Here is a 26,800-nt window from a genome sequence, read left to right as displayed (position 1 = left end):
TGGGAAATGCTCAAGTAAACATTTTACACTCCCTTTCCCATTTACACCTGACACTACAACACCCCACAGCCAGGAGGGACCTCACCCCATTCAATAACACCACTCTGGCTTTCAAGTACCCATGCGCTCCCTGCAGCAACCGTGCTGGAGGCTGGGGCATGCTAAACTGGAGGAAGATGGGCTGCAACACTTACCCCAAATCACAACTTAAGCAAAGCAAGATAAGAAGCAGGCTGTGGACCGAAAAACCCTTTGCTGTCATTACTGAACCTTATTCCTTGAAAAGGTGGTAAAAACCCCACAAATAAACCACTTACAGGACCTTGAGATATCTACCTACTGACTTAAAAATATGTCCATCACTTCAGCACCTGCCTCCTACAAGAGACTTTACTCCATGTACAGACTTTAGGCAGCAGGGATGCATGTGTTGAACTTACTCAAAACAACCAAAATTTGAGGTTAATTTATGTTTGGTTACAAACACAGTGAAGTTCACATTCACTGGAAGTTTTGCAGAAGCAACTTCTAGGTTCTAACTCCAGCTCCTGGAATAACTTTCAATTATGTCCACTCTGCCTATCGCTTAGCAAGGCTATGGCTCGAATAGGACATAACTGCTGCGAGACGTCATGGCCACTAAGGGAGGTGCTGGGATCAGTTCCAGGAGTGACAGTGCTGATTCAGGACACAGGAGTTAAGCTCTACGTGCCTAAGGACTTGGTGCTGCCAGCAAGGCTCAGCCTCAACCTATTCCCACTTGCTTTGGTAAATACATGGCCTGTACTGTTTTGTCAGAAACCTTGTAGGATGAGGTGATGGGCAAGAGTCTGGAACATAGAAGGCTGCAGAAACAACCCTAAACACCACCCTCCCTGACTGTATTTTCACAGCTAGGAGTCCAGGGCATGTCTGTGCTGGCGAATTAAGCCACAGCAGCTCCAGGTTAACACTGCAAAGCAGGAAATGTCATGAGAGCTGGTATCAGCTCTGATTAGCAGCTGCTGGAAACTGGAAGGCTTTTGTTACTGTTCAGGTAGATCCACCTGGTCGCACAGCGAAAGCCTGAAACTAGCACAGCAAACACCTATTGCTTCATACAGAATGTGAAATTACTGCTCTGAAGCATGAAATTACTGACGCTATCTGCACACAGTTCATCCTGCCTCAGCCGCAGCCGGCTTGCCTCTGCATAACTTCCCTTTGTGTGGATCTCTGACTCTGCCGTGGAGCCTCCCGACGGCACAAGGCATATCACAGGCCTGTTGTTCTGCACCGTGTTTTAGTTACACTGACACTTGGTTTACAAATATTCATTCATTTCTCTGCTTCTTGATTCAGTGCATGGCAGTTCCAGGATGATTTATACATCTCGCTTGGCATTTATAGAAAGATCTTTTGCTACTGAGGCAATGAACTGGAAGACCGAGTTGTTCTGTGGCTGCTCTATCGTCTGTGGCACTTTGGGGTGCTTTGTCCACAATTCAGAACTCAGCTGACTGCTCAAGGTTCATGCTCAAGCTGACAGCCACAGCACACGGGGACTTGCAAGTAACAGCAACTGAATTACTGACAGAAAGAAAAAAAAGGGTGGAAAAAAAAGACACAAAAAGACACAAGAAAATCCTGCTCCTAGAAGAACCTTGTGATTACTGAGATTAGTAATCAGCTGCAGGGGTAAGGCAGAGCACCACTGGCAATGAATGACTTGGAGGGAAAGAGTGTCTGTAAAGGTCTTTCCATGTCCTACTGCCCCTCTGCTGCTGAACATCTGAATCTCTCACTGTTAACATGCATCCTCATACAGCGCAAAAGGACTGTGCCAACCCAACCTTTCAGCTGAAACCATGCTTAATTTGCCTGGAATTACATGTGATTGCATACATAATTCAGCTTAGTGTAGGAATGTGAAATTTCTAGCATGGTGGATGTAGCAATCAGGTGAAAATAAGCCAGGCCAGAAAAAACTTGAGCTTGTACAACTTCTAGCAGCAGAGGATACATCATCCCATCCAGAGTCACCAGGCGAGCCCAACAGACACGCACACATAGGTCACACAGACTGCAGACGAGAGCAATGCTCCTGCAGGTCCCAGTTTCAGTTGAGAATGATCTAATACCAACATCCAAACCTCCCCAGTGCTGCTGAGCAAATTTCTTGTTGTGAGGCTGCTGTAAAGCACCAAGGGCAGTCAGCCCAGCCGTACACGCACGCTGAGGATGAAGACAGACCTTCACACTGAATGGGCAACAGAAGAAGTGGCAGCTCGCAGACAGTGATAGAGAAGATTTCTCAGGGAGAAAAAAAAGAAGAAATCAGGTTGCAAATGCACTCACACAAAAACATTTGGGTTTTAATTAACATAGATACTGCAATTTCTAACAATGTTTTAATTTCTGCAAGTTTTACCAACTGAAGATTATCCAAGCTCTGGGATGAGATGCTTGCCGTGCCATTGTTTTAGACTTATTCTGGCATACTGCAGGGTGAAACGTGCACATGCTAAGCTTTATTCAAGGTGTTTCCAGTGGCAGGTTTGCAGACAATTTTATTACAGCAAGTAAACAATAAACAAATACCTAAAGCTTGTATTTTCATCACCTTTCCTTTGTGCAGGCTGATACCACATATTAGTAATAATCTATTTATCTAGACAGAGCAGATTTTCCTATATATACAACAGTACAAAATCAGTGAGCAACTCTACTGTACCAGCCCCCTTTTCCAGCTTTGACTTTCTTATCTGTCTTTAGCAAACCATTTCGCTTCTCTGTGTCTTGGCTCTTTTCGGTATTCTATGGGAGCCTCTGACACCTGTGTGGTCTTCAGAGAAAAAGCCTCCTAGATGACATGGAAAAGACAAAATCAATATAAATGCTTCGGCTTAGAAAAAAATCTATGCAACCAGGTGACAGCAGTGATACTGAAAGCACCAACAATGCAGCCCAAATGCCCTGTGCTCCACAGCATGTCAGACCTGAAAGCTTTCAGCTGCACAGACATCAAGCTGGAGAGACTTTCATTACATTCTCCTGACATTGCACATGAGTCATCACTCTAATATATGGCAGGAAAAGGTCATTTATTACAGCTGCCCTCCCTGGCATATTTAAAATGGGTTCATGATTAAACAAGGAGACTAGTCTAAAAGTTTCCAGGTGCACGTCTCCATTTCTCAGATAACGGTTCAGTTCCAGAGCATGCATGACAGTCTGGAAAAGGCATGGCATTAGGTAACCATGTCTGGTTATAAATTAAGCAGCTGCTGCCACAAGCGCTACCCAAGCGCTACATGTCCACAGCAGCCCCACATTTCCACTACCCACCCTGCAAAGGTGCTACGAGCACTGGCTCACTAGCTCTCACCTGCCTCATGGAGGTTCTTTATCATTTCCAGATGTATAAATAGGTTTGCCTGAACAAAAGCATGCATATATGTAGGTAATACATGAAGATATTTAGAAAGACTGAATTACTTGAAGAAAGCTAGAGATTACTTAAAAACCTGTCACTTCAACCCTCTGAATGTGTGGGGTTTTTTCTCAGTCACTGCAAGTCAAGTGACTCAATGATGCTTTGAGAACATGGGAAGGAGGGCTATGCCTTTCTGTAAGGATATCATTCAGGAATCATAGTCTGGTTTGGGTTGAAAGGGACCTTAAAGCCCATCCAGTTCCAGACTCCTGGCGTGGGCAGGGACACCTTCCACTACAGCAGGTTGCTCAAAGCCCCATTCAGCCTGGCCTTGAACACTTCAGGGGTTTCTCCCTTTAGCTCATAAAAGATTTTAGTTCTGAAGTACCTGGCCTGGCAAGACTCACTCTCCCTGCCTCAGCTGCAGCAAAACGCCCTGTCTCTGCAGCTGCAAGGCTCAGTTCAGAGAAGTGCTCAGGGCTTGTGCAAACAGCCACATTCCTCTATCGAGTAACACAGAAGACCCTCAGACCATAACAAAAGCTTGTCCTGATCTAGCAAGCTGAAAACCCTTAGGACAACTGGTCAAATACAGCACTAACAACATGTAAACAGGATATTCAAATTTTGCCTCCCCAACCTCCAGGAAACAGTAACAGCAAATGCTACATATACATATATAGGCTCATGTCCTTCCTATGGATCCAACTGGAGGGGAAGGTAAAAGTCAGAAAATCAACACGCTGCCAATTTCCATAGCAAAATGAGGCTTCTCAGACCTGGGCAGTCCCATGTGCTCAGCAGCTCACCACTGCATATCTAAGGCAGGCAAGTGATGATTGTTTCAGGCTTCAGTCAGATTTCTGTCTGCAATGATTCTTACAGGAGGAAAGGACCATGAAAGAACTTGAGCTCCATTTTCACCTTCAGTGACTTGCTCTTCAGGGCAGCTGTGGCCAGCCAGCACCGCTCAGACCCATAGGAGTAGACAGATCTTATTTTTCTCAATAGCAAAGCAATCCTTCCAATGAGATGGGCAGTAGTACTGCAGTAGATGTGCTCCAATGACTGAATATAATCTGCCTTTACAACTCTTGGTACTGTACAGAAGATGCTACACAGTGTAAACTACTGACTGTTAACTTTGTATTAGCACGACTTCTGCTAGGTTAGGTATCATCTGTCTGGACTGATTTGACTTTTTGGTGGATCAGGTAACAGTCTGCTCTCAGCAGCTGGCGTGAACTCCAGGGTATGTGGTCTGTCTGGCTAATATGACAAATGTGAATACACACTTGAACCTTGTCCAACTGGTACCGAGGAATGATCCATAAATGCATGAATATCACACTCGGGACCATCCATCTCCCCTGCTTTGTCCCTGTCTCACTTATCTTGACACAAAGTGGGTATAAAAGGCTGGAAAATTAGAAAAAGAAAAAAAAGAGTAGAGCTAGTTTTCTCAGATGAAGACGGTGGGAAACAGGTACGGTCACAGCACTCAATAAGTAGTATGTGTTGACTGTTTCCCAGCTAGTAATAAACCATCCTCCAGGTTAGCAGGGTGCATGCCTACTTGGGGTTTTGCCATGCACCTTTTACATTCTCAAGCCAGACCAACGGTAGAAGTGCCTGGCTGCTCTGCAAAAGCTGAGCACAGAGCTGAAAAAAAGAAGTGCAAGACACTGATGAGTGAGTTATCTCAGGAAGAACATGGCAAAAAAGGCAAACCCCAACTATAATGGGGTTTTGGCATCGTCTGCTCTTTTCGCAACCTGCCCACTGCACCTGCAGCCAAAACCCTTGTCCAAACCCTCTAGGGGAGAAACCTGCAGCCGCTTAGCTGAAGTGCTAAGCTGCTCCTGTTAAAGAACACGTGTCCTGCTATAGCACTTGGCACTGAGATGCAAACAGTGAGATATAGTTTGGCCCCAATGGCTAATGTCAGAGGCTGTTTGTTTGAGAGGATAAAAGGATTTATCTTGCAAAACAATCGCTTGTGTGGCACTGGTGCCCTGGTGCCTAATGAGTCTGGTCTTCACAAAACAGATGCTGGCAGCTGCCAACCAGCCCTCAGCACTGTGAGACCCAACCATACATCACAGGAGGCCTGTTCCCCAAACCAGCACTAAGTGCATTCTCCAACCCACCCTGCTCACTGTCTCCATGCCAAAATGGCAAGGCACCTTCATTTTAAGCTAAATTTTGGAAGGTGGACTCTGTTTATTCTGGAGATGGATGACACGCTGAAGTCAAAGTGATGAACCAGAAGCGAGATGCTCTTCTCTCTCCTCTCAACATCCCACCATCCCCTCAAGCATCCCACCACTCAGACGTCACTCATTTAATAACTGATCAGCTCCACTGCCCCCAGGCATCAGGCAGCAAAGGAGTTGTGGGTAAATTTTTTGCAACACTTACAAAAACACAGCTAAGCACAGCTGTGGAGCAACCCCCTCCAGGACAATTCATTAAAAAACTTTCTAGAGGCAGCAAAAAAGAAAATCAAGAAACGCAAAACCAGGGAAACCATGAGCAGACAGAAAAGACCACAGCGTTAGGAAGGTGATTTTCCACTTTTTTAGTTACAGTAAATATCTCCAAATAGATGTGATCTGCAATTTATCAGCCAGACCTCCCTTCTCCATTTTGAAAGGTTATACAAAGTGGTGAAAGGTTAGTTAATTTATGTCCTAGGAGACGGACTAAAAAATAACAGAAACGTGTCATCTTCTTTTAATTGTAAAATCAATGCTTAACTGATATGAGAAGCCTCTATTCATAGCAGCTAAAAGAAGCATTCATTCCTCTTGACATTCCTCTCTTGACAGTCCTCTTTAAGTTCCTGATGACTGGAAAAAAGGGAAAATATGACCCCGATTTTCAAGAAGGGGAAAATGGAAGACCCAGGGAATTACAGACCAGTCAGTCTCACCTCTGTGCCTGGCAAAATCTTGGAGCACATTCTCCTGGAAGGCATGCTAAGGCACATGAAAAACAACAAGGTGCTTGGTGACAGCCAGCATGACTTCACTAAGGGGAAATCCTGCCTGACCAATTTGGTGGCCTTCTATGATGGGGCTACAGAACTGATGGACAGGGGTAGAGCAGTTGATGTCATCTACCTGGACTTGTGCAAAGCGTTTGACACTGTCCCACACAACATCCTTGTCTCTAAATTGCAGAGATATCAATTTGATGGATGGACCACTCGGTGGATAAAGAACTGGCTGGATGGCCGCATGCAAAGAGTTGTGGTCAATGGCTCAGTGTCCGGCTGGAGACCCATAACGAGTGGTGTCTCTCAGGGATCGGTGTTGGGACCAGTCTTGTTCAACATCTTCGTCGCTGACATGGACAGTGGGATTGAGTGCGCCCTCAGCAAGTTTGCTGATGACACCAAGCTGTGTGGTTCAGTTGATACACTGCAGGGAAGGGAGGCCATCCAGAGGGACCTCGACACACTTGTGAGGTGGGCTGATGCCAACCTCATGAAGTTCAACCATGACAAGTGCAAGGTCCTACACCTGGGTCGGAGCAATCCCAGGCACAGCTACAGACTGGGCAAAGAAGAGATTCAGAGCAGCCCTGCGGAGAAAGACCTGGGGGTGCTGGTCGATGAGAAAATGAACATGAGCCAGCTTCAGTTTGCGCTCGCAGCCCAGAAAGCCAACCGTATCCTGGGCTGCATCAAAAGGAGCGTGACCAGCAGGTGGAAGGAGGTGATCCTGCCCCTCTACTCTGCTCTTGTGAGCTCTCATTTGGAGCATTGTGTGCAGTTCTGGTGTCCTCAACATAAAAAGGACATGGAACTGCTGGAACAAGTCCAGAGGAGGCCACGAGGATGATCAGGGGACTGGAGCACCTCCTGTATGAGGACAGGCTGAGAAAGTTGGGGCTGTTCAGCCTGGAGAAGAGAAGGCTGCGTGGAGACCTCAGAGCAGCCTTCCAGTATCTGAAGGGGGCCTATAGGGATGCTGGGGAGGGACTCTTTGTCAAGGACTGTAGTGACAGGACAAGGGGTAACGGGTTCAAACTTAAACATGGGAAGTTTGGATTGGATATAAGGAAGAAGTTCTTTACTGTGAGGGTGGTGAGGCACTGGAATGGGTTGCCCAGGGAGGTTGTGAATGTGCCATCCCTGGCGGTGTTGAAGGCCAGGCTGGACAGAGCCTTGGGAGACATGGTTTAGTGTAAGGTGTCCCTGCCCTCATTGGACATAGCAGAGGGGTTGGAACTTGAATGATCTTAAGGTCCTTTCCGACCCTAACTATTCTATGATTCTATGACATCATTCCCTTAGTGTTATGTATTCATGTAATTTTCAGCAGCAGGTGAAATCACTAAAAAATGGAAACCATGTGAAAAATGTTCCTTTATCTGGTTTTAATTAAAATACTCAGCAAAACACAGCGGATCAATAAAAAGGAGCGATAAAGAAGGGTAACCCATTCTACCTCAACCTCACCGTCTGTTCATCCACCACTACAGAGCCTGGTGGAAACCCCACGTGCAACGTCAGTGGTAAATACCTTCCCTACTACTAAAGCAGTGGTTCAGATTAGAATCTTGACAAAAGCAACAGAAGATAATTCACATCTGATTATGGTCTATGTGGTACATGTTTTGTGGCCTTTTAAGTTTGAAAGGGTTCACCTGAGAAGTGGGCACCATTGGGAAGACTGGCTAAGACCTGAGCTACCCCACAGGCTCACATCACAGCAGCAGCACCTTCCATCTAGGCACTGGGTGAGAGCTGGCACCTCTCCCACCCACGACCTACCTGACAGAAGCTGACACAACTCACTCCAAGCCTCCAAGCCCTGCAGTCCCCTGTTTACACACAGCTCTTGTGGGCAAGCTGCCCAGACATTGAGGAACCATTCTATGACCTGCAGCGCATGGACAGAGCATGCGGGTGCCCAGTTTCCAGGCAGACATCCAGGGCATACATTCCGCTTTGATATTCCCATGATCCAAGACAGATGGGTCTGAACACCAGCTCAAGATGGTGTTGGCTTTCATTACCACAAGGGCACACTGCTGGCTCAGGTCTAATAGAACCCAGAGGGTCTTTCTGCAATGCTGCTTGCCAGCCAGTGGGCCCCCAGCTCAGACCATTTTACAAGGTTGTTGCTCCCCAAGTGCAGGACTTTGTGCTTCCCTTGTTGAACTTCCTGAGGTTCCTGTCAGCCTGTTTCTCCAGGTCCTGCTGAATGACAACACATCATCCACCTGATCTGCCAGCTACTCCTCCCAGCGCAGTACAATCTGCATACTTGCTAGATGTGTACTGTCCCATCATCCAGGTCATTACTGAGCAAGTTAAGCAGTACTGACCCCAGTACTGACTCCTGAAGTGCACCACTAGTGACTGGCCTCCAGCTTAACCTCACACTGCTCGTCACAGCTCTGAGTCCAGCAGCTCAACCAGTTTTCGGTCCACCTGACAGCCCACTTATCCAGCCTGCACTTCATCAGTTTGGCTAGAAGGATGCTACGGAAGGCAGTATCAAAAGCTTTGCTAAAGCCAAGATCAACAACATCCACTGCTCTCCCCTTACTCACCAAGCTTCTAACCACAGAAGAACAACCCAGTACCCTGCTCCACATTTTCACTCTCGATCATACATCTGCAGAAGCACTTCCTGACCTTCACATCTTTCACCAGATTCAGCTGCAGGCTACCCTTGGCTTTCCTGACCCTATCCATGCATGCTCAGATATTTATATTCCTGCCAGGTCACCTGGCCCTGCTTCCACCTCTTATACATTAACATTTCCATTTCATTTCTTCCTTTGGAGCTGTTTGCTGATCTATGCAGGGCTCCCACTACTCTTGCTTGAGTTCTTGCACGTCAGGATTGACCGTTCCTGAGCTTGGAGACAGGAATCCTTGAAAAACATCAACCGGCTTTCCTGGATCCCTTTTCTCTTCTTCCTATATAAAGTATAGCTACTTTCTAACTCCTCTCAGTTGGCAAGGTACAAAATTTTTATACGCCATAACCAATGTCAAGACAGTCTACAAGAATGCTCTCCCCTGTCGTAGGTTCTAGTAGAGACTGGACTTCAGTTTTCAAGTAAAGCTTTCCCTAACTAAATTGACAACCAAATGACATGGGTACGTAAAGAGCTACCTGTGAGTATTTATTTATACCTTCAACTTCTATTTAGAGATTTAAGTCCCCAGTGGATTCTTCAGATTTCCAAATTAGAGTTAAGCGCATTTCTGAGTGACCTGTAATCAAAACATTCAGGATCAGTGTGTAAATCACTCAGTTGGGATTTTCCTTCTCACACTAAATCAATGGCAGCATAACCTAATGCAACCATTCCCTCACCTGCAGCAAAGTCCTTCTGGAACATCTCTTTTCATTGTATCCACTAATAAATAAATTTGTAAATATTCCCTAAGAAAGACCCACAACGCATAATACTTCTCTTGAAAACCAGCTAAAAGAATTGGTGCATTTGTTGGGGGGGTGTACTGTACTTATTGTTGCCCCCCCCCTTAATTAATAAAGCCTTTGTTTCCACATGAATGTAGCCTCTTCAGTAATTATATTCATGGAAATAAGGGTAGCTTTTATTAAATCTATAAAGAATCTCTCTACTGTGCTGTCTCTGTAAGGTTAAGAGTGAAGTACAGAGTTGGTACTGAGCTGGTGCTTACACATCCCTTGCTTCTCTCACTGGTATCTTTGAAAGATGAAGGATTTTATCATTTCTGCAGAGGAGCTATTTGTTCATTTCAGAGAAGGAATCATTGTTTATTCTCAAACAAAACATTCTGTTTCAATTTAGTATCAGTCACAAAATGTTTTCTCCAGTTATCTTCCATCATAGCCAAAAAGAGAGATGTCTCTTCAAGCAAGCAAGTAAAACTAAGTAATCACTACAGATGTTTGCTCCCCGTTGGTCTTCATCTGATGGGAGCCACAGCTTTTATCTTGCACTGGTATCAATGACTCAGGCTGACAGGAATGGCTCATGCAAGTTTCTGTCATGGAAAGCACAGGATCTTCCCTTGAACCAAAAGACTTGCTGTAAAGATGTGTGATATCACTCAGGAGTTTGCCATGAAACTTGCATCTTAAAATAATAATAATAATTAATTAATTAATTAATTAAAAGGCCCCATTCCTCTACAGTACTGGGTTTAAGGTTTACATCCTGACAGGTATCCCAGTCCTTTACCTAAGCATCTGTTGACAGCAGAAGGACGTTCAGCTCAGACCTGAAATACTGGGTGTCCCCTGGCCTTCAGCCTCTTCTTCCCCTGCACAATACTGCCCAGTGCCCTGCTTGGTACCATTTCTTTATTACCTGATCCTGGAGCTCTTTGAGGAAAGAAAACTCAAAACATTGTATTCCTATTTAGGATCACTGTTCCCCAGTATCCATCCTGCACAGAACAACCCCATCTCCCCATCCCACCACAGGCTTAAAAATTATGCTGTGACCCACAGGATAAAAACATATAGCTATTTATTATTAAACTGTCACACTTGACCTTGAAGTTAGTCTTACTCTGATTTAGACCCCAAGACAACACTAACTCTGTTCTCCTAAGTCAATTGCTTGGGAGAAGCAGCAAACTATAGTCCAAAAAAAAATAAAAAATCAAAGTACAATTTGTTCACAGGCTTATTGAATACTTCTTTTTTTCTGGCTGGTAACTGTTTTTTTTCAGAACAGCAGCGTTACAGAAGGAAATGATATGTGCAGAACTGAGCCTGCACCAGCAGCGTAGCCAGGCCTCAGCTACTGATCCTTCTTCAAAACAGGAATGTCTTCTGTTTAGGGAGATGTTTATACAAATGATTGCTACATGGGTGTGTACTTCTTGTCCTTTGAAAAGGGAAGACTCCGATCCACCTCACTGCATTTTGGTTGCAGTCCAAATCCAATGTAAAACATATATAAACAAAATAAAGCTTACAACCTAACATTCCCCCTAAATGCCCCTATAACTTGTTCCTGTGCTCAAACTGAAAACAGCTGAAATTAAAAACAAAGTGGTTTTATAGCCACTTTCAGCTCAGCCCTGATGCTGGCAGTTCTGGAAACAATGCCTTGAAATGGCAAAAGCCTAGAAAATGTGTGTGTGTAAACTCACAGGTACAAGCTTCACAATAAAGGTGAAATAACAGTTCTCAAAAATTTAGGCAAATATTGCCACATATTTGCTAAAACCCTCGGCAGCAGCCCCCTCTCCTGTTTTGAATCAGTCGTCTGTTGTGTTTTACACATTGGTTAGGAACATGAATTTAAAACCTCTGCAGACGCACATGCTGGTGAGTGGGCACATCATCCTCACCCCAACCACACAGGCTGGGCGAGTGGGAGGAAGATACTTGGGATGTAGAAGGGAAAAATTCTTCTATCAGTTGTTACCCTGATGTCTGTGCCTTCAGGTCCAGCTAATGTTTGTGCATGGTTGCGTGCTCTCAGCAGCACCCCAGAACCTACCCTCACCCCTTTAGCGCTGCTGCCGCTGACCTCCAACTCCCACGGGTGGGATTCAGCTCCATGCTGAAAGCCCCCAGGCAGAACACACAACACTGCCGGGAGACAGGGCAGCCAGGTCTGCTTCCATCCAGGCACAGTGGCATTCAGCAGCTCCTCTGTCATCCCACCTGCAGAGCAGGGCTAGAAATTCCCCACGCAGGCACACTGTGCTGAACAACCTATTTGGGAATGAAAAAGCTCCAAGCCAATACTCATTATTCAGGGGGTACTTTGTCAGAAAAAAATGAAAGACCCCAGACCTTGCGATGTAACCTTTCTCTGACCTTGCAACAACCTAAGACCACGCTTCCCAATTCTGCCAGGCTTTAACCAAGCAAAACACCCGGTAATTTGAAAGGAAGTTCTGCCCACAAAGGAGTCCAAGATTCAGCCTTAAGCTCAGGAGCTGGGGTGTTCTGTGGCATTCTTCTCTTTCATGAGCCTTAGAAATAAATTAGACACAAGTGACCCAGCCAGAGCCAAGCCACTGCTGCAGCCAGATGAGTCTGAGCTGCCCCCCTCTCCCTTCCCACCACCCCATGGGGAAGCAGGCAAAGCGCTGCAAGGTGGGAAACAGAGGCAGCAGCAGGGAAAGGCACAGCTTCACACACTTGGCACACCAGGAAGCCGATTTGCAAGTCTGCACTTGGAGTATCTTCAAAGTATCTTCTTTGTGAATAAATGCAGATCAGCCTGCAGGGATCACCTCTTTCTGGGCTGGTTCTTCACCAGCCTGAATTCCTCCCAGGTGTGGAGCAGGAGCTGAGAAAGCCTTTTCCCAAAAGAGTAACAGCAGTTTGCTCTTACACAGCATTCAAGACTGTTTCAGCCTAACCCAAGCTGCCCCTTCTCTTTTCCCTTTCCTTAGTATGTCAGGGTGGTTTCTTGGTTTTGTCTTTTAAAAGAGCATGGCTTGGCACTCTCAAGTCTTTGCACCCCACACAAGGGCTCTTTGAAGCTCTAGGGTAGTGTGGAATTTGGTGAGTGAATTGCCGCATCTCCACTTTGCCAGAAACTACAGCAAGAGGCAAACCTTGCCTTGTGTCTGCCCTTGCTGCATTCAAAGCTCCAAGGCCAAACCTGCAGTGGGTTCGGTTTTTCTGCTTTCTCTGAATTGGGCAGTGACATGCTCTGCACGTGCTATGTGTGTTGCTATCGCGAAGCCCTGAACCACTCTCCAAGACCAGGCAACACCTCCCAGCACAGCCGTTCTTACCAACCTCACACTGGAATGTTTCCCTCAAAACTAAGATACAGAAATAAGACTGGGAGAGTCTCTTTCCTGGCAAAGCAAAACAGAAAGCTTCTTCCAATTGTCCGTAACACAGCATCTGGATCAACACCTGATGGACACTAACATTTTAGGAAAAACCATTAAATATCAATAAGCAGGACCTTTTATTTTGCTGGAAAAAAGGCATCAGAAGGAACAAAAGGGCAACAGTACCTGGAGACCCCAGCATTCATTCACAGCACACACAGCATCAAGGAGCTCTCTATAATTACCTGCAAATCAGAGGCAATGCGTGTCACATGAATCACCCATGCTCCTCTGCTCTGTACATCCTCTCCCGGTTTACGTTGTGATATTTTTTTATCATTTATTAGAAGTCATTTATTAAATCACTTCTGTTCTGAACACAAAACAAGGAGAGGAAAAGCAGAGGATGCAGAACTCCACTTCCAGACACTACCTGAACCACACCCTACCAAAATCACACGTACGGAAAAGTCGGGTTCAGTTTCTGGATCTAGTCTCTTCTCACTGGCATTTCAATGCCCCAAGATGGTGGGATCCCAGCTTCTGCTTTCCTAGGATTCACACACATCTTCCATAAACCTGTCTCCTGCAAGCAAGCAGAGTAACTTGGGAAAACAGTGGCAATAGCTGGCTTTGCACAAGCTGAAAGAGGTCAGCGAGACTTAACAGAGCATTATAATCCTCTTTTCACACCATTAACTCCACCTGCTCTTTGTTATTTACATCATAATTGGCTGGAATCTGGTGTCTATCCGTCAAGGTACTAAGCTCCCAGGGTCGCTTTTGCAGCCGCAGCTCAAAGCAGCTATATACTAACAGCTCTACAGTGGATATATCCTGGGAGGTGCAGAGGCAGCCTGGCAGGCCAGGAAGAGAAACATGGCAAGGGTAAAACACAGACATGAAAAATACTTACTCCCTGGTCTCTGTGGTGTAATAAAAACAACTAGAGATGATTACAAGCTGTCAAAACCAAGTCAAACACGTCCCTGCGTCCTAACCAGGCCTGTCATGAAGGAGAGAGGTCTGGATTTATCAGGTAAGTGTTCCATTTTCTAAATAAAAATGTACTTAGTTAATACCCTGCATGGATTTCATTGTGAGATGTCTTGAGGGTGTTTCCTTCCCAAGTTAAGCCGCTAAGGTCTGCGCCTGTGTTGCAGGGGTTTTCCACCAGAGCAAGTGCATCCCTTGCTGTAAACCACTGCTGTTTTCCAGGGCTGTAACACAGAGGCTCAGCCCTGCTCTAGCGAGGAACAGGTACAAGCCAACCCGCTCTTCTTAGAAGACTTGCACTTCAGAAAATTACATGCTTATTTCTCAAACCAGCTCAAAATCTGGACTCTAACACGTTGTTGTGCAGCTCTGTTTTCTATTGAGTGTTTAGATCTGGGAAACGTGGCTTTGATTAAAAGTGGGCAACCCACCAACTGCAGAGAATTTTCACATAACGGCTTGGCAGAGATCAAGCTGCAACAGTTATTAGCCATTCATCAAAACTTGTGCCTTGTCCCTTGAGGAATTACCCGTTTCCCCCACCTACACCTGAGAATTGAGACGCTCAAGGTTAACAGCATGGCAACTGCTGCAACATAAAGAGAAACACTGAGAGTGCCAATGTTTTACCAGTTACAGCTCGTTCTGCTGTCTGGTATAAACAGTTGTTTTGGCTCAGCTGGACTCCAAAATCTTTCGCTTCTTCTACCTTTTTTGTTACTATTTCTTTTTAAAATCAACATTCTCTTTGAACTAGCTTAGTTATGGAGAAGTGGAAAGAAGAGTGCCAGGTGAGACAGTCCACAGAGACCCTGGGTCTGGTCCTGCCGTGTTTCATGTTGATGACAAGAACAGGTAGGGCAGCAGACAGCAGCACATGGCCTGGTCAGCATGCTTTCTGAGTGAAGGAAACCATGGACAGTGGCAAAATCTATTCACTATCCCCTTGGTCAGAACCACTTCCCACCATTCATCGCCTGGCCCACCCTAGTAGGAATTTCACACTAGGAAAAAAGACATTAAAACTGCTCTAACATTACCGAAGGCAGTGTCACATCCACAAGGCCAGGAAACTGAATCAAGCAGCAGCAGCAGCGATTTCAGCCATCTCAATTCAGTCAGGCCAGTGCCTGATGTATTACAGTAACAACCAATCATACTTCTCACCCTATCTCATTAGATATCTCTTCCTAACACAGGTTTCCAATTGGCTACATCCTGCTCCCTGAAACCCCACCGGCTAGTACTGCCAGCACACAGAGAACACTGGAGGAGACTGAGAAAGCACAGCAGAACCACTCAGCTTCCAGCCCCAGAGCTTTACTCATGGGACCCCAGCTCCCTGTACTGCATACACTTGGGGACAAGCCTGCAGCACAGGAGAAAGGTTTATGCAGTGACCACCAGAACAAAAGGGTATTTCCCATGCCTGGGAGAGGCCACAGGGTCTCCACAGGCCACAGGAAATATGATCCAAGTGAGCTGCAGCATCTAAATGTGCGCAAGTGTCAAACTGCATTTAGGAATTGCTTTTCTCTTTATTTTAACTTTGAAATTTTCCAATTTTTTCAAGTGGCCACATTAAAAGGGAGACAACATCTTGTTTTCATTTTCCAGAAGTTGTGTGGTGTCACAAGTGAAACAGTTCACCAAATAAATTAATGTTTGGATGGCCAGTAAAGCATCCGAGAGTCCCCAGCAGTTCTTCCACAGTAGCCATCTACTCTTCACAAAAGCTATAAACATGTTCTGAACAGAAACATGCCTTATTCAGCCAGACATGACCTTTTATAACCTATAAAATGCCCCCTCGTGGTCCATTTGATCCACTCCCTGACTATCTCATGCCAATATGTGGTATTAATATTCTTTGTGTTTACATGCTGCCTTCCCTGCACTTCTCCTGACACAAATACACACATTAACCCTCACAGCAACCCTGATGCATTTCAGTGCTGCTGCCTGCAATTAGAGACTTCAGAATTAACCATCTCCCCCAGATCTAGCATTTGCTATTGGTGGTGGTATTCCAACCCACTCAAATCCCTCTTCAAAGTCATTCGACTTCTCATCCCTGGCACTTGAAGGAACTCAGTTCTGTCAGGTACCTGAGCTCCCAAAACCTCATCAGTGGGTAAACCCTCACACATGCCTGCAGCATGCAAGCAGTGTGCAGCACCCATCACCAGGTCCCATGCCAGCCCAACCCCAGTGGGCAGCAGCTATCGAACCAGACCAACACACCCCTTCCTCCAACCATGCAGTAGCTGCCACTGCTGCTCCCTAATCTCAGGCACAGGGAGGGTTGGGGCTTGCATCTAGGTTGGGTTACAATGGCTGAGCTGCTCTTGTCAGCACACGTGCACCACCACAGCCCTAGCAACACGAAACTGAGGTTTGAACCCAACTGCCTACAGGTTTTCGTGCAAACCTGCCAAGAGAAGCTTTTCCAGCATCTCAAATTTGGAAACAGATGTCACTAGCAATAAATCCTGACCCCCAGCTGAGTCCCCCTGTGTAAGCCCTCACATGTTTTATACTCACAGTAGTTCTCAGCTGAGCATTAAATGAGTGTTTGTGCTCTGGGATGCTGGGTTTTTTTCCTTAATGAGTCATAGGCCTTTTCTTAAAAGTTTGCTGGAACACATAAATGTGACATTACAGATTTAGTAAAACTGCTCCAAAAAAACAAGGAATGAAGTTTCAGATGATGTGAAATATTCCAGCTGGAAGAGATACATGACTTGCTTGGCTGTTTTCTTGTGCTCCTCTGTATCACAGCACAGTAATAAACACGGCTATGCTGATCGGGAACTAAAATACCACAGTAACTTTAACAGAAACAGGTAACACATACCACACAACAGAAATATCGGCTCCAATATAGGAAAAAGGGACAAAATATACTTCCAGAGACAGCATCTGCACAGGGACAGTGAAAAATCATGTAAACGTCCAGTCAAATACTGGCATTTACTGGTCAATTGTTAGCACATCTGCTAATTTTGTTAAGATCTGGAGGCTGGTCCTTCCTGCTACCAAATAAGCCAAAAGGAATCCTGCCGCGAGCCATGGGATCTGTCACGCCCCTGGAGCATCTCCAAGCAATGCCACATCAGAGCCCCAAGCACCTCCATCCTGTCAGGACTTGATCCTTGCATGCAGTTGAATGTAGCCCTCCAAAACAAGCCTTTTTAAGCTCATAATAAAGTTTATAGATACCACGCACATTCCTGCATTTCTTCCTTTTGGCTGCTTAAATTTCGCTTTAATATTAAAATACGTTCCCAGCTCTGTCAGAGAGGAGGCACTTTGACCAGGATGGACATAAATATCAAACACCACATCATACTCTAAGAGAAACCTAGTTTCTCCAGCCTACAACTAATTCTGGTTGCAGAACCACTCCCCTCAGGTAGGCTGCAGGACAAAGCCCCGACCTTAAGAGACTACAGCAGCAGCTGCACCTCCTCTTCCACCAGACAGGCAGGGGACCCAGGTAGCAGGGTCCTACAGGATCCCAACACTTTCACCCCAATGACAGTGATTTCATAGAATCCCCGACTGGTTTGGGTTGGAAGTGACCATTCAGCTCATCCAACTCCAACCCCCTGCTGCGGGCAGCATAACCTTCCACTAGAACAGGTTGACCTAAGCCCCATCCAACCTGGCCTTGAACACTGCCAGGGATGGGGCAGCTGCAGCTTATCTGGGCAACCTGTTCCAATGGCCTTCCCTGTGAGTTCCAGTGCCTGAGCACTGGAACAGAGTGTAAGAACTTCCTTTATCTAATCTAGATGTACCATCTTTCTGCAATTGTTTCAGTTTTAGTAGAACTGTTTGACTTACCACTGCTGGGTTTATTTTTTATTTCCCTTCCATTGCTGAACAAGCCTTTGAAACATCTGGAAATTACTGTGCCAGATTTTTTCCCCCATTTTTTAATAATCATTTTAGTATTTGGCAAATACTTTTGAGAAGGCTTTCTAAGCATCCAGTATCCACATGGCTGTAACAGAGACATCTACATCCTAATTTATTAACTGTGGATATTAAGTATTTCAGTCTAGACCAGTATCTTTGCTGCTGCCATCAAGCCATCAGCAGGAGCACATGAAGTTACATTTAACATGTGTAAATGATATAAAAGTGATAGAACTTCAGGGGAATTTTCCACTATGAAACATCAACTTCAATCATGTTGTAACTGCAGCTACTTTGAGAGCTACCTGTTCCTTCACAACACCATCACATTCCTACTCCACAACCTACAGCAGCCACAGAATCCATTAGACTATTTACTCCCAATTCACACTCCACCATGTATGAACATCCAGTGCATGATTTAACACCAAACTGGGACATTTGCGCCCATAAATCTCTGTGGAAGATGAGGCACAGAGGGCAGGTGAAGAGCTGACAACACAAGTTGAACTGCTCACAATGATTTTTGTGCTTTTAATCTCACTTAGGATGTCTCCCTGACCACCCTAAGGCCACGTACGTGATAGGGTTTTTTGGGCACAGGGAAGGGTGTATTTAAAAGCCTGATGTTACTTCTGCGAATTTGAGAGCTTTTGCTTGGGGAATGCAATACAGACCTGGCCTGGAGCTTGTGACGGAGCCCTAAGAAACCCCGAGCAGAAATAATGAATTGCTCAGTGTTTCAGGCAGCAGTCCCCTTGGGTCTGCTATCAGCAGGCACACAGCACGCTCCAAACCAAACTGCAACACTACTGGTTTGCAAGGGCTGAGTGGAGCCCGTATCCTTTCCACAAAGATACAGACTCTCTGAAACTGGAAAAAAACCAACTTCCTTCTCCACATGCAGTTTGCATATAACGATCCCCTCAAAAGCCACCAGGCACAATGTTCACAGGGCTACACACAGTATGATGTATCAACTGTTACCTCTATTTTCACAGAATTAGAAAAGATCTAGTATTTCACAAAGAAAAGCTTAAAACACTTTAGTAAATACATCAAGTGTTCTGGTCACCAACTGCAAGCTCACCTAAATTCCATTCAGATTTTCAAATTTCATCTTTAAACAATGCAGCTTCTAGGGACTTATCACTGTTGTCTTAATTTTGATCTCACTTGCACATTTGATCACATTTGATCTCCCCATCCCACCAACCTGTACACACAAAAATTAACTCACAGGCATAGTGTAGGGCCCAAAAACCAATCCAGACTTGCATGGATGACTATGCACATAAATGGCAAAAAGGTCCTGGATGGGTCTAGGAATCTATTTCTTCCCTTCACCTACCAGGCCAGAGGCTTTTCATCAGGATGTTATCGACAGCATTTCCTGGTGGTGCTCCAAAAAACCCTGTGCTGGTACTACTGGGTGGCTTTCTGAAATGATGCAGGAGCTCTCAAAAGGCAAGCCAACTTGCTAGGATAACAGCAGACTTTTGCTAGACAGGTGACTATAGTTATTAACAGGATTCAGACTTTGCATCTCATTCTAAGACATAACTCACTCCTGATTCGCTTGGTAAACCTCCTTCATGGTATTGAGAAAGGGGCTGTTTCCTTCAGGGTACAGAAGGGTCAGACAAAGGCATAAAGTAAGAAAGGTGACAACTCTGCAAGGAGACTGCTTGTTTCTCACTACCACGTGGTATGAACTTGCTGTATCCTGCATATCTGATGTGGGAGGTAACGGGGTGAGGTGACCACAAAGTGGGGAGGAAGACACTTGATGTGCAGAGGGGGAGAAGAGCACCTTCACAAAGGGCACAGCATGGGGGTACCAAAGGATGCCAGCAAGACTGCAAACCTGCTCATCTCTCTAGGCTTTGCATAAGCAGGAAACAAGACACACTTTCCCTGCCTCATTTTCTCACAGTGCATTTTCCATTTCCTCTTCACTTCCAGACAGTGAAACAATCCAGTAACTTCTTGCACTGGATCCCCCACCCTGACTACGATGAGCAGGCAGCCCTTGTTGGACGATGGCTGCAGCACAGCAGGAGTTGCCAGGAGCACACGATAGCTGCCTGCACCCCTCCATTGGCTTTCCTTCTATTCCTGACAACAGGCCAGCACAGCCACAGGACATATAGAGATCTTGTTCAAAAGCAAGAGCCAAATCAGCCTGACTGTTCAACACGATGACGTTTCCCTGCCCAGCAGATGACAAGCTGCAGGTTTACAGTCAGTCCCACAAGGACTGCTTGATGTGAATAACCATGCCAAAAGCCAGTTTTTTGCCTTAGACTGCCTTTTTCTACATGTAGACAGACCAAAGAATTCTGCAGAGAAAACAGGATTTAAGACAGCGCCTGAGCTGACGACTTTCCAACACCCACAAATGTTCTGTTGACACCTCAGGATGCACATTCAATTCAAAGGATCCCTGAAACAACTCTGGCAATTCACCTCATCACATACAAATACTCAGCTAAGAATAGTTATGAAAGCAAGTGAAAATACTCTTTTATTACCACTCTTCTCAGCATCTGCCACTACACCAAGCACATTACTAAGCTGTCAGTACCTAGACAGGGGACAGGCAGGAGGTCTCAGAGGGTGGAGGATGAAGCAGTTTGGGCTGGGGCTGCATAGGAAGCAGCCACAAGCTTTACCCAACCCAGCTGTAGGCTGCTGCCAAAGGAACAGTCTCAGCTTCCCAGAACCCTTTCTTTGCACCCTCTCCCTCGGGTCAGCGCAGACACCTCATCGACAGGGATGTATCAGAGCAGCTCACCAATCCAGCCCGGGACAGCCCTCCCTCTCCCTTTCCTCCCCTGCAGGCTCCATATTCTGCAAGATCAGTGCACCCATGTGGCTGCAACGTGCTGGCGAGAGCACTTGGAAGCGGCAGGGCGCTACCCTGCAGCTGTGCAACTGGGGTTAGGGCAGATGCAGAGCGCTCCTTTGCGGCGCTGTCATCTTCGGTCAGACTAAACCAACTGCGGAAGGGCGTTTTCCTCCTCGCTACAGATGCGCTGAAGCCTGCCGGAAGAGAAGGGATGATGGAGAAGGTGAGGCAGCAAAGTAAAACACCCGGCACAGCACTGCTCAGAGCCATTCATACCAGCATGGGCAGAGATATCTGTCAGTCCCTTAGACCTGCTGGCTTGCACACTACTTGGCTCCCCCAGAGCCTCTTCAATGCTCAGACCCTGCACATGCCCTCCATTGCCTATTTATTTGCCTCACACTGCAGGCTCCTACTGAAGCAGAGCAGTGAGATGTGGGAGAGCAGCCAGGGACTGCCAGCATGAGCATGGCTAGGGAACACCCAAACTAACCCACAAACAGAATGAAGACAGGGTAGAGTGCTCTTCCTCCTGTTAGTCACTTGACCTCAGTTTCAAAGACGCTGCTCAAATTTTCAATTAATTTTCAATTCCTCGCCCCTTTTTGTTTCTGGGGGGAGAGTGGGTATGAGTGGAAGGGGACAACAGGGGAAACAGGGGAAAACACTAAAATTACCAGTGTCCTCATATAAGCATTTATTCACTGGACAACTGAGCTCATCTAATTAAGGAGTATTAAACCATCTCCTTACTAAGGAGTATTAAACCATCCCCTCTGTTCCCTCTACCTTGTTCGACTCCAGGCTCAACACTTGGGTTCTCTGTGTGCATCACAAAACACTTCACTACTGCCTCCAGGGCATGCCAGACACTGGCACTAAGGGAGTGAACACCTAAGCAAAGACTTCAGCTGCAGTATGTGTGAACTGCTACACCAACCAATGCATTTCTCCTGGCTCCCTTTCATTATCACTGTGTAAGATCCTCCCAGGTACAGACTTCTCACTATCCTGTTATCACTTTCCTTGTCTTTGACCCATCAGCCTGCAGTTATTCCTGCCAGCCCTCATGTGCTTGCTCAGCTGAAGCTCAGCATTCACCTGCATGTGTGATCTGAACTAAAAAAGCAGGATCAAGCCCACCAGGTTTATCAAAACCTCGACAACTCACACAAACCAACTTTCTCCTTTAAAGAACCCCAGTTTTCTGAGTTTCAGCCGCTTCCAGAGTATGAGTCACAGCGGCAGTCTTTGTGCTGCTACAACAAATATCCACAGAGCAGCTGGTACATATGCTCCCTAGGCATAAAGGCACAAGCTTACTGCTGATCCTACACAGGACACATCTGCCGACATTCACAGCATGCTGCAACATGTTACTACAGAATATACCTGCAAGTAGTGACACTTGAAACTGGCAAATTCTTACAAATTAGGAAAAACCCACCCACAACAGATTCCCCAGGGCTGCTCCTGGAGTTGCTGATCACACATGCAGCTCCCCTGACCACTGAAAACCCCGCTCACAGCCTCAGGACAAGCTTGTTTCTTACTCTGAATACATCTTATTTCTCAATCTCCAATGCATACCACAGAAACTCTGAAGGCAGCATTTCCTGCACTCAGTGAGCGTGTTAACTGAGCCCTCCCATTCAGCTTCTGCACAGACAGAAGCAAACTCTTACTGTCCTCAGCTGCTGAGGAGCACCATGCCAGGTTCCAGACCCTGCAAAAGATGTCATGGATGACCCTTAGCTTTCTTACCAGTCTCACAAGGGATGGAGGGAGGCAGAAAGCACTATGTTCAGCTTCCCTTGGGCACAACAGCTTGTAGAAATGATGCTGCTGCAGTTCACAGAAAGGTTTTTCCTAGTAGGCGAGGGTACTGCTCTGTTAGCTACCTTCAGTTATCAGCCCAGGTCTGTCTCACTACGAGCCTCTCACAGATGCTTGCAAAGAGCCCTACAACTCCACCTTTCCATGCAGAGTGCACTAATGCCATGCCAAAACGAGTCTGAATCCCTGTGTTTAAATTGACAACTAAGGCAATGTATGACTCCATCCTCAGCAAGGCTTGTATCACACACCACTAAGAAGCAACTCCCACACACGAAGGCAGCGCACAAAGGCAGAGATAAGTGTCTCCTCAAAGGCCACAGATGGGGGCTGGCTCACCCACAGACCCTCTTCTTCTGAGGCTTCTTTATCCCTCCTCTGCCGGGAGCTCTTACACCCCTACATATCAGCCCTCACCCCACGATCGAGCTGGGGACAACCTGCTCCCGAGGACTGCCCATGTCCTGCAGTCACCCAGCTCATCTGCAGCCCACAGCACACCATTTGCATGCTCCAGGATCATCTTTCAAAGGCATCTCGGCCTTTTCCACCCAGTACAAAACAAGAAAGACAGGGGAGCTTAATCCTAACTAGTGTGACTACAAAATGCATTCACTCATTTCAAGAAGTTACTTTTGTTCTATGAAGAAGCAACAACAGTTCAGGAGATGACCAATGGGCTTGGTTAACCTCAGCAGGGACAGAGGGCTCTCCTTGCCCCAAACTCCCATGCCTGGGAAGATGCCGACCAAGCAGAGCCTTTCAAGCTCTCAAGGGCAGAAACAAAGCCAGGATTCCACTCTTAACGCCAAACTAACACACGGATTTTACTGAACGAGGCACTAAACGTTACTTCACCAGCCACACTCATGTCTCTAAGAGTTATCACACAATGGCTGAGAGGACGATGTCAAACGCCACAGCCTCAGGGGTGCAGGAGGTTATCAGTAAGCTCAAGAGCAAGAGACACAGGAAAGTCACTGCAAGCACAAACGGCTCCTGCAACACCTCAGACAAGCCTCCCATCCGCACGTGGAAGGGAAAGCACCACACGTCCCGGCATTTTCTGCCTAGTCTGTGAAGACTAGATAGAAAACAAGATCACACACCAGGAACCAGCTATGGTGCAAGTCCTTCTGACACCAGCTGGACAGTCAGAACCGCGGCGATACGGGCCTCCAGCAGGTGCCTGGCCAGGAGCAAGTCCAGGCACCACCCGCGGCCCCGCACCCCGCCGCCCCTCAGCCCCTCACCGCCTTTCCTCACTCACCGAAGTACTCCTTCTTCATGTGCATCTCCAGCTCCTTCTCCAGCTCCAGCGTCAGCGCCTCCAGCCGCCTCTCCGCCTGGCTGGGGCCGCTCTCCCGGCACGGTGTCACCTGGTAGGGGAGCTTGAATTTGGGTGCCGAAACGGAGCCTTTGGTCGGGCTGTAGGCGTAGGGGGGCACGGCCTCGGGGACAGCGGCCGGGTGGTGCTGGTCAAGCCGCGGCGGGGACTGGGCATGGATCTTGTGGTAGACGTCCCCCAGCTCCGGCGCGGCGCCGTCCTCCTGCAGGCCGGGTCCCAGCAGGGAGGAGCGGGGAGAGGGCAGCTGCAGCTCGGGGTAGGCGCTCATGGAGCCGCGGGAGCTCCGCGAGCTCTGGCTGGAGATGCTGGAGCGGGGGCTCACCACGGTGGCGCCCGCCGCGACGCGGCCCTCGGGGCCGCAGAGGCTGGAGCGGGGACTGGCCAAGACGAAGCCAGCGCCGCCCGCAGCCTCCGGCTCGGCGCTGCTGCCCGGCGGGCCGTACCTAGAGTCCGAGTAGCTGGAGCGAGGGCTGGTGGTGCAGGAGTACTGGCTGGCGGTGCTGGAACGGGGGCTGGCGTGGCGCTGGTCGTAGCCCATGCTGATGCCACTGGTGCGGTTGCTGCTGGGCTTGCTGCCGCCGCCACAGTCGTAACTGGTGAGACTGGCGCGGGGGCTGGAGTGCTTACTGGTGTCGCTGGCCGTGCTGGCGTAGCTGGAGCGGGGGCTGAGGGCGGCCCCGTCGTACTGCACCAGGCTGGTGCGGGGACTGCCGTACTTCTCTTGGCCGGGCACCACCAGGCTGGAGAACTTCTCGTAGGGCAGCGCGGCCGCGCCGCCCAGGCTGGAGCGCGGGCTGGAGAACTTGCCGTGCTCGGCGGCGGGGCCCGGCGAGGAGGCGGCCAGGCTGGCCCGCGGGCTGGCCGCGCCGTACCTGCCGTCCGGGCCGGCGCCGGCCACCCGCCCTCCGCCCTTGGCCACGTAGCCGCCCTCATAGGCGCTGCCCGCGGCGTAGCGGTAGCCCTCGGCCGAGTAGCGCTTGCCCTTGTCGGCGAAGCCGCTGTAGCAGGGCAGCGCCACCTCGGAGCGGGTGCACAGCCCCTCCTCGCAGCACGGCGGCCCCGCGCCCGGCGGTGGCTCGGCGGCGCGGCCGTTGGCGGCGCGGAGCGGGACGCCCGGCGCCGCGGGCGGGTAGACTTTGCCGCAGGGGGCGGCGGCGGGGAAAGCTTCGGCGGGCGGCGGCGCGGCGGTGCCGTTCATCTTCCGGCCCCGCTGCTCTGCCGTCATGTGGGCGGCAATGACCCGCTTGGTCTCCTCCAGGTCGGGGTGCAGCACCATGTCCCGGCGGCCGCCCCGGCCGTACGGACCCTCCGGGCAGGGTTCGTAGAGGGACAGATCCTCCATGAACTTGGTAGCCTTCAGTGCCATGTCCTCCACGTACTTCTCCATGCTCGGCCGGTGCCCGGCGGCGCGGCGGGGCGGGGGAGGCACGGCGAACTCCGTGAAAGCACAGCCCGGAGCAGAGAAAGGAGAAAAAAAAAAAAACAAAAAACCACTCCAGAAAGCACCACAAAACCAAAGGAAAAAACACCCCAAAAGCAAGCGCCTTCCTGCGGTCCTGGCAGTGCAGTGCCGGGGACGCGGCTCCCTGGCCGGAAGGCTGCGAGGCGGCGGCCAGGCGAGGCGGCAGTCACCTCGGCGGCATCCCCGGCTCGGCACAGCCGGCCTGCCCGGCGGAGCGCGGCGAGCGGAGATGAGGAGCCCCTGTGTCACTTTCCAGCCTTAAATAAGTTGCTCGGTCCAGTCAATGGCGCGCTGCGCGGAGGAATTTGCGCTCGGCGGCTCCCTGCCCCCGCCGCCCCCGGCCGGCCGCCTCGCGGAGGGGCCGCGATCCCCCCGGCACCCCCGGGGAGGGGGGCGATAGGCGGCGGCCGGCACGGAGGGGCTTTGCGGCCCGGCGAGGGGAGCGCGGGATGCGGCGAGGCAGGGACTCCTTTGTGTGGGGCAGGAATGCGAGGAAGGAGACTGGGCGCTGCGTCCCGCTGGAATGTAGTTAATGCTGGAGCCAAACAATGATTTTCACCGAGTCAGTCTGGGAGAGGGCGGTCGCGGCGCTGCTCGCGGCTTCCCCTCCGCAGCACCCGCTCTTCTCCGTGGCCGGCACTCGCCAAGACCCCCTGCCCAGGGCTGGCTGTCGGGCGGTGCCGCCGCGGGCCGGCGGGGCTGTCACCGGGAAGCCGGGGACTTCGGCGGAGCGCACCCAGGGCGGCCGCGCACGGACGGGTCCGTCGGGGAGGCAGCCGCTCGGGTCCCGCTTTCCGAGGGGCTCCGCTGCCCTCGCCCCTCGACGGAGCTTTGGGGCGGGACCCTCGGAAAGAGGTGCTCTCTTCGACTCGTCGGGGTCGGGGGCTGCGGTCAGCGCCGTGCTGCCCGTGGCTTACACGTGTGCGTAACCGCGGAGCAGGGCCGGTGGCCCGCTCAGCACCCACGGCCCGCACCGCAGCTGATCGCCATTAGCAGTTAGGTAGCCTCCTTGTTTTCTTTTATAGGCAGTGCTGAGACATATGATAAACATATTGTGGCCTAAAGCAATCTATGAATTGACACGAGTTTAAGAAAGCAAGCTACTGTGTAACTTTTCAAGAACTGCATCTGTTGATCTGGTAACAAGACCCAGCGCTGCTTGCCATTCACATCTGTACATGCACAAAAAAGGC

The 26,800-nt window shown here is 48.7% G+C and overlaps 1 protein-coding gene across 2 annotated transcripts in view; it reads right to left on the bottom strand.

Annotated features, from left to right (window-relative positions):
* Positions 1-26,296, bottom strand: part of WTIP (WT1 interacting protein) — an 83,572-nt gene extending 57,276 nt beyond the window's left edge. The window contains exons 1-2 of one of the 2 annotated variants that reach the window (XM_065662427.1): positions 24,068-26,296; positions 20,574-21,155 (exon numbers count right to left, since the gene is read on the bottom strand). In XM_065662427.1, the coding sequence (XP_065518499.1) occupies positions 20,863-21,155; positions 24,068-25,532 (1,758 nt within the window). In that variant the 5' untranslated portion in view covers positions 25,533-26,296 and the 3' untranslated portion in view covers positions 20,574-20,862. Of the gene's footprint in view, positions 1-20,573; positions 21,156-24,067 lie in introns of those variants that run through there. The other variant, XM_065662426.1, reaches the window with a different exon arrangement.
* Between the last annotated feature and the right edge of the window lie 504 nt (positions 26,297-26,800).

This window comes from Lathamus discolor, chromosome Z, assembly GCF_037157495.1.
Source record: "Lathamus discolor isolate bLatDis1 chromosome Z, bLatDis1.hap1, whole genome shotgun sequence".
NCBI classification, from domain to species: domain Eukaryota; kingdom Metazoa; phylum Chordata; class Aves; order Psittaciformes; family Psittacidae; genus Lathamus; species Lathamus discolor.
This window is presented reverse-complemented; position numbering and strand designations above follow the sequence as displayed.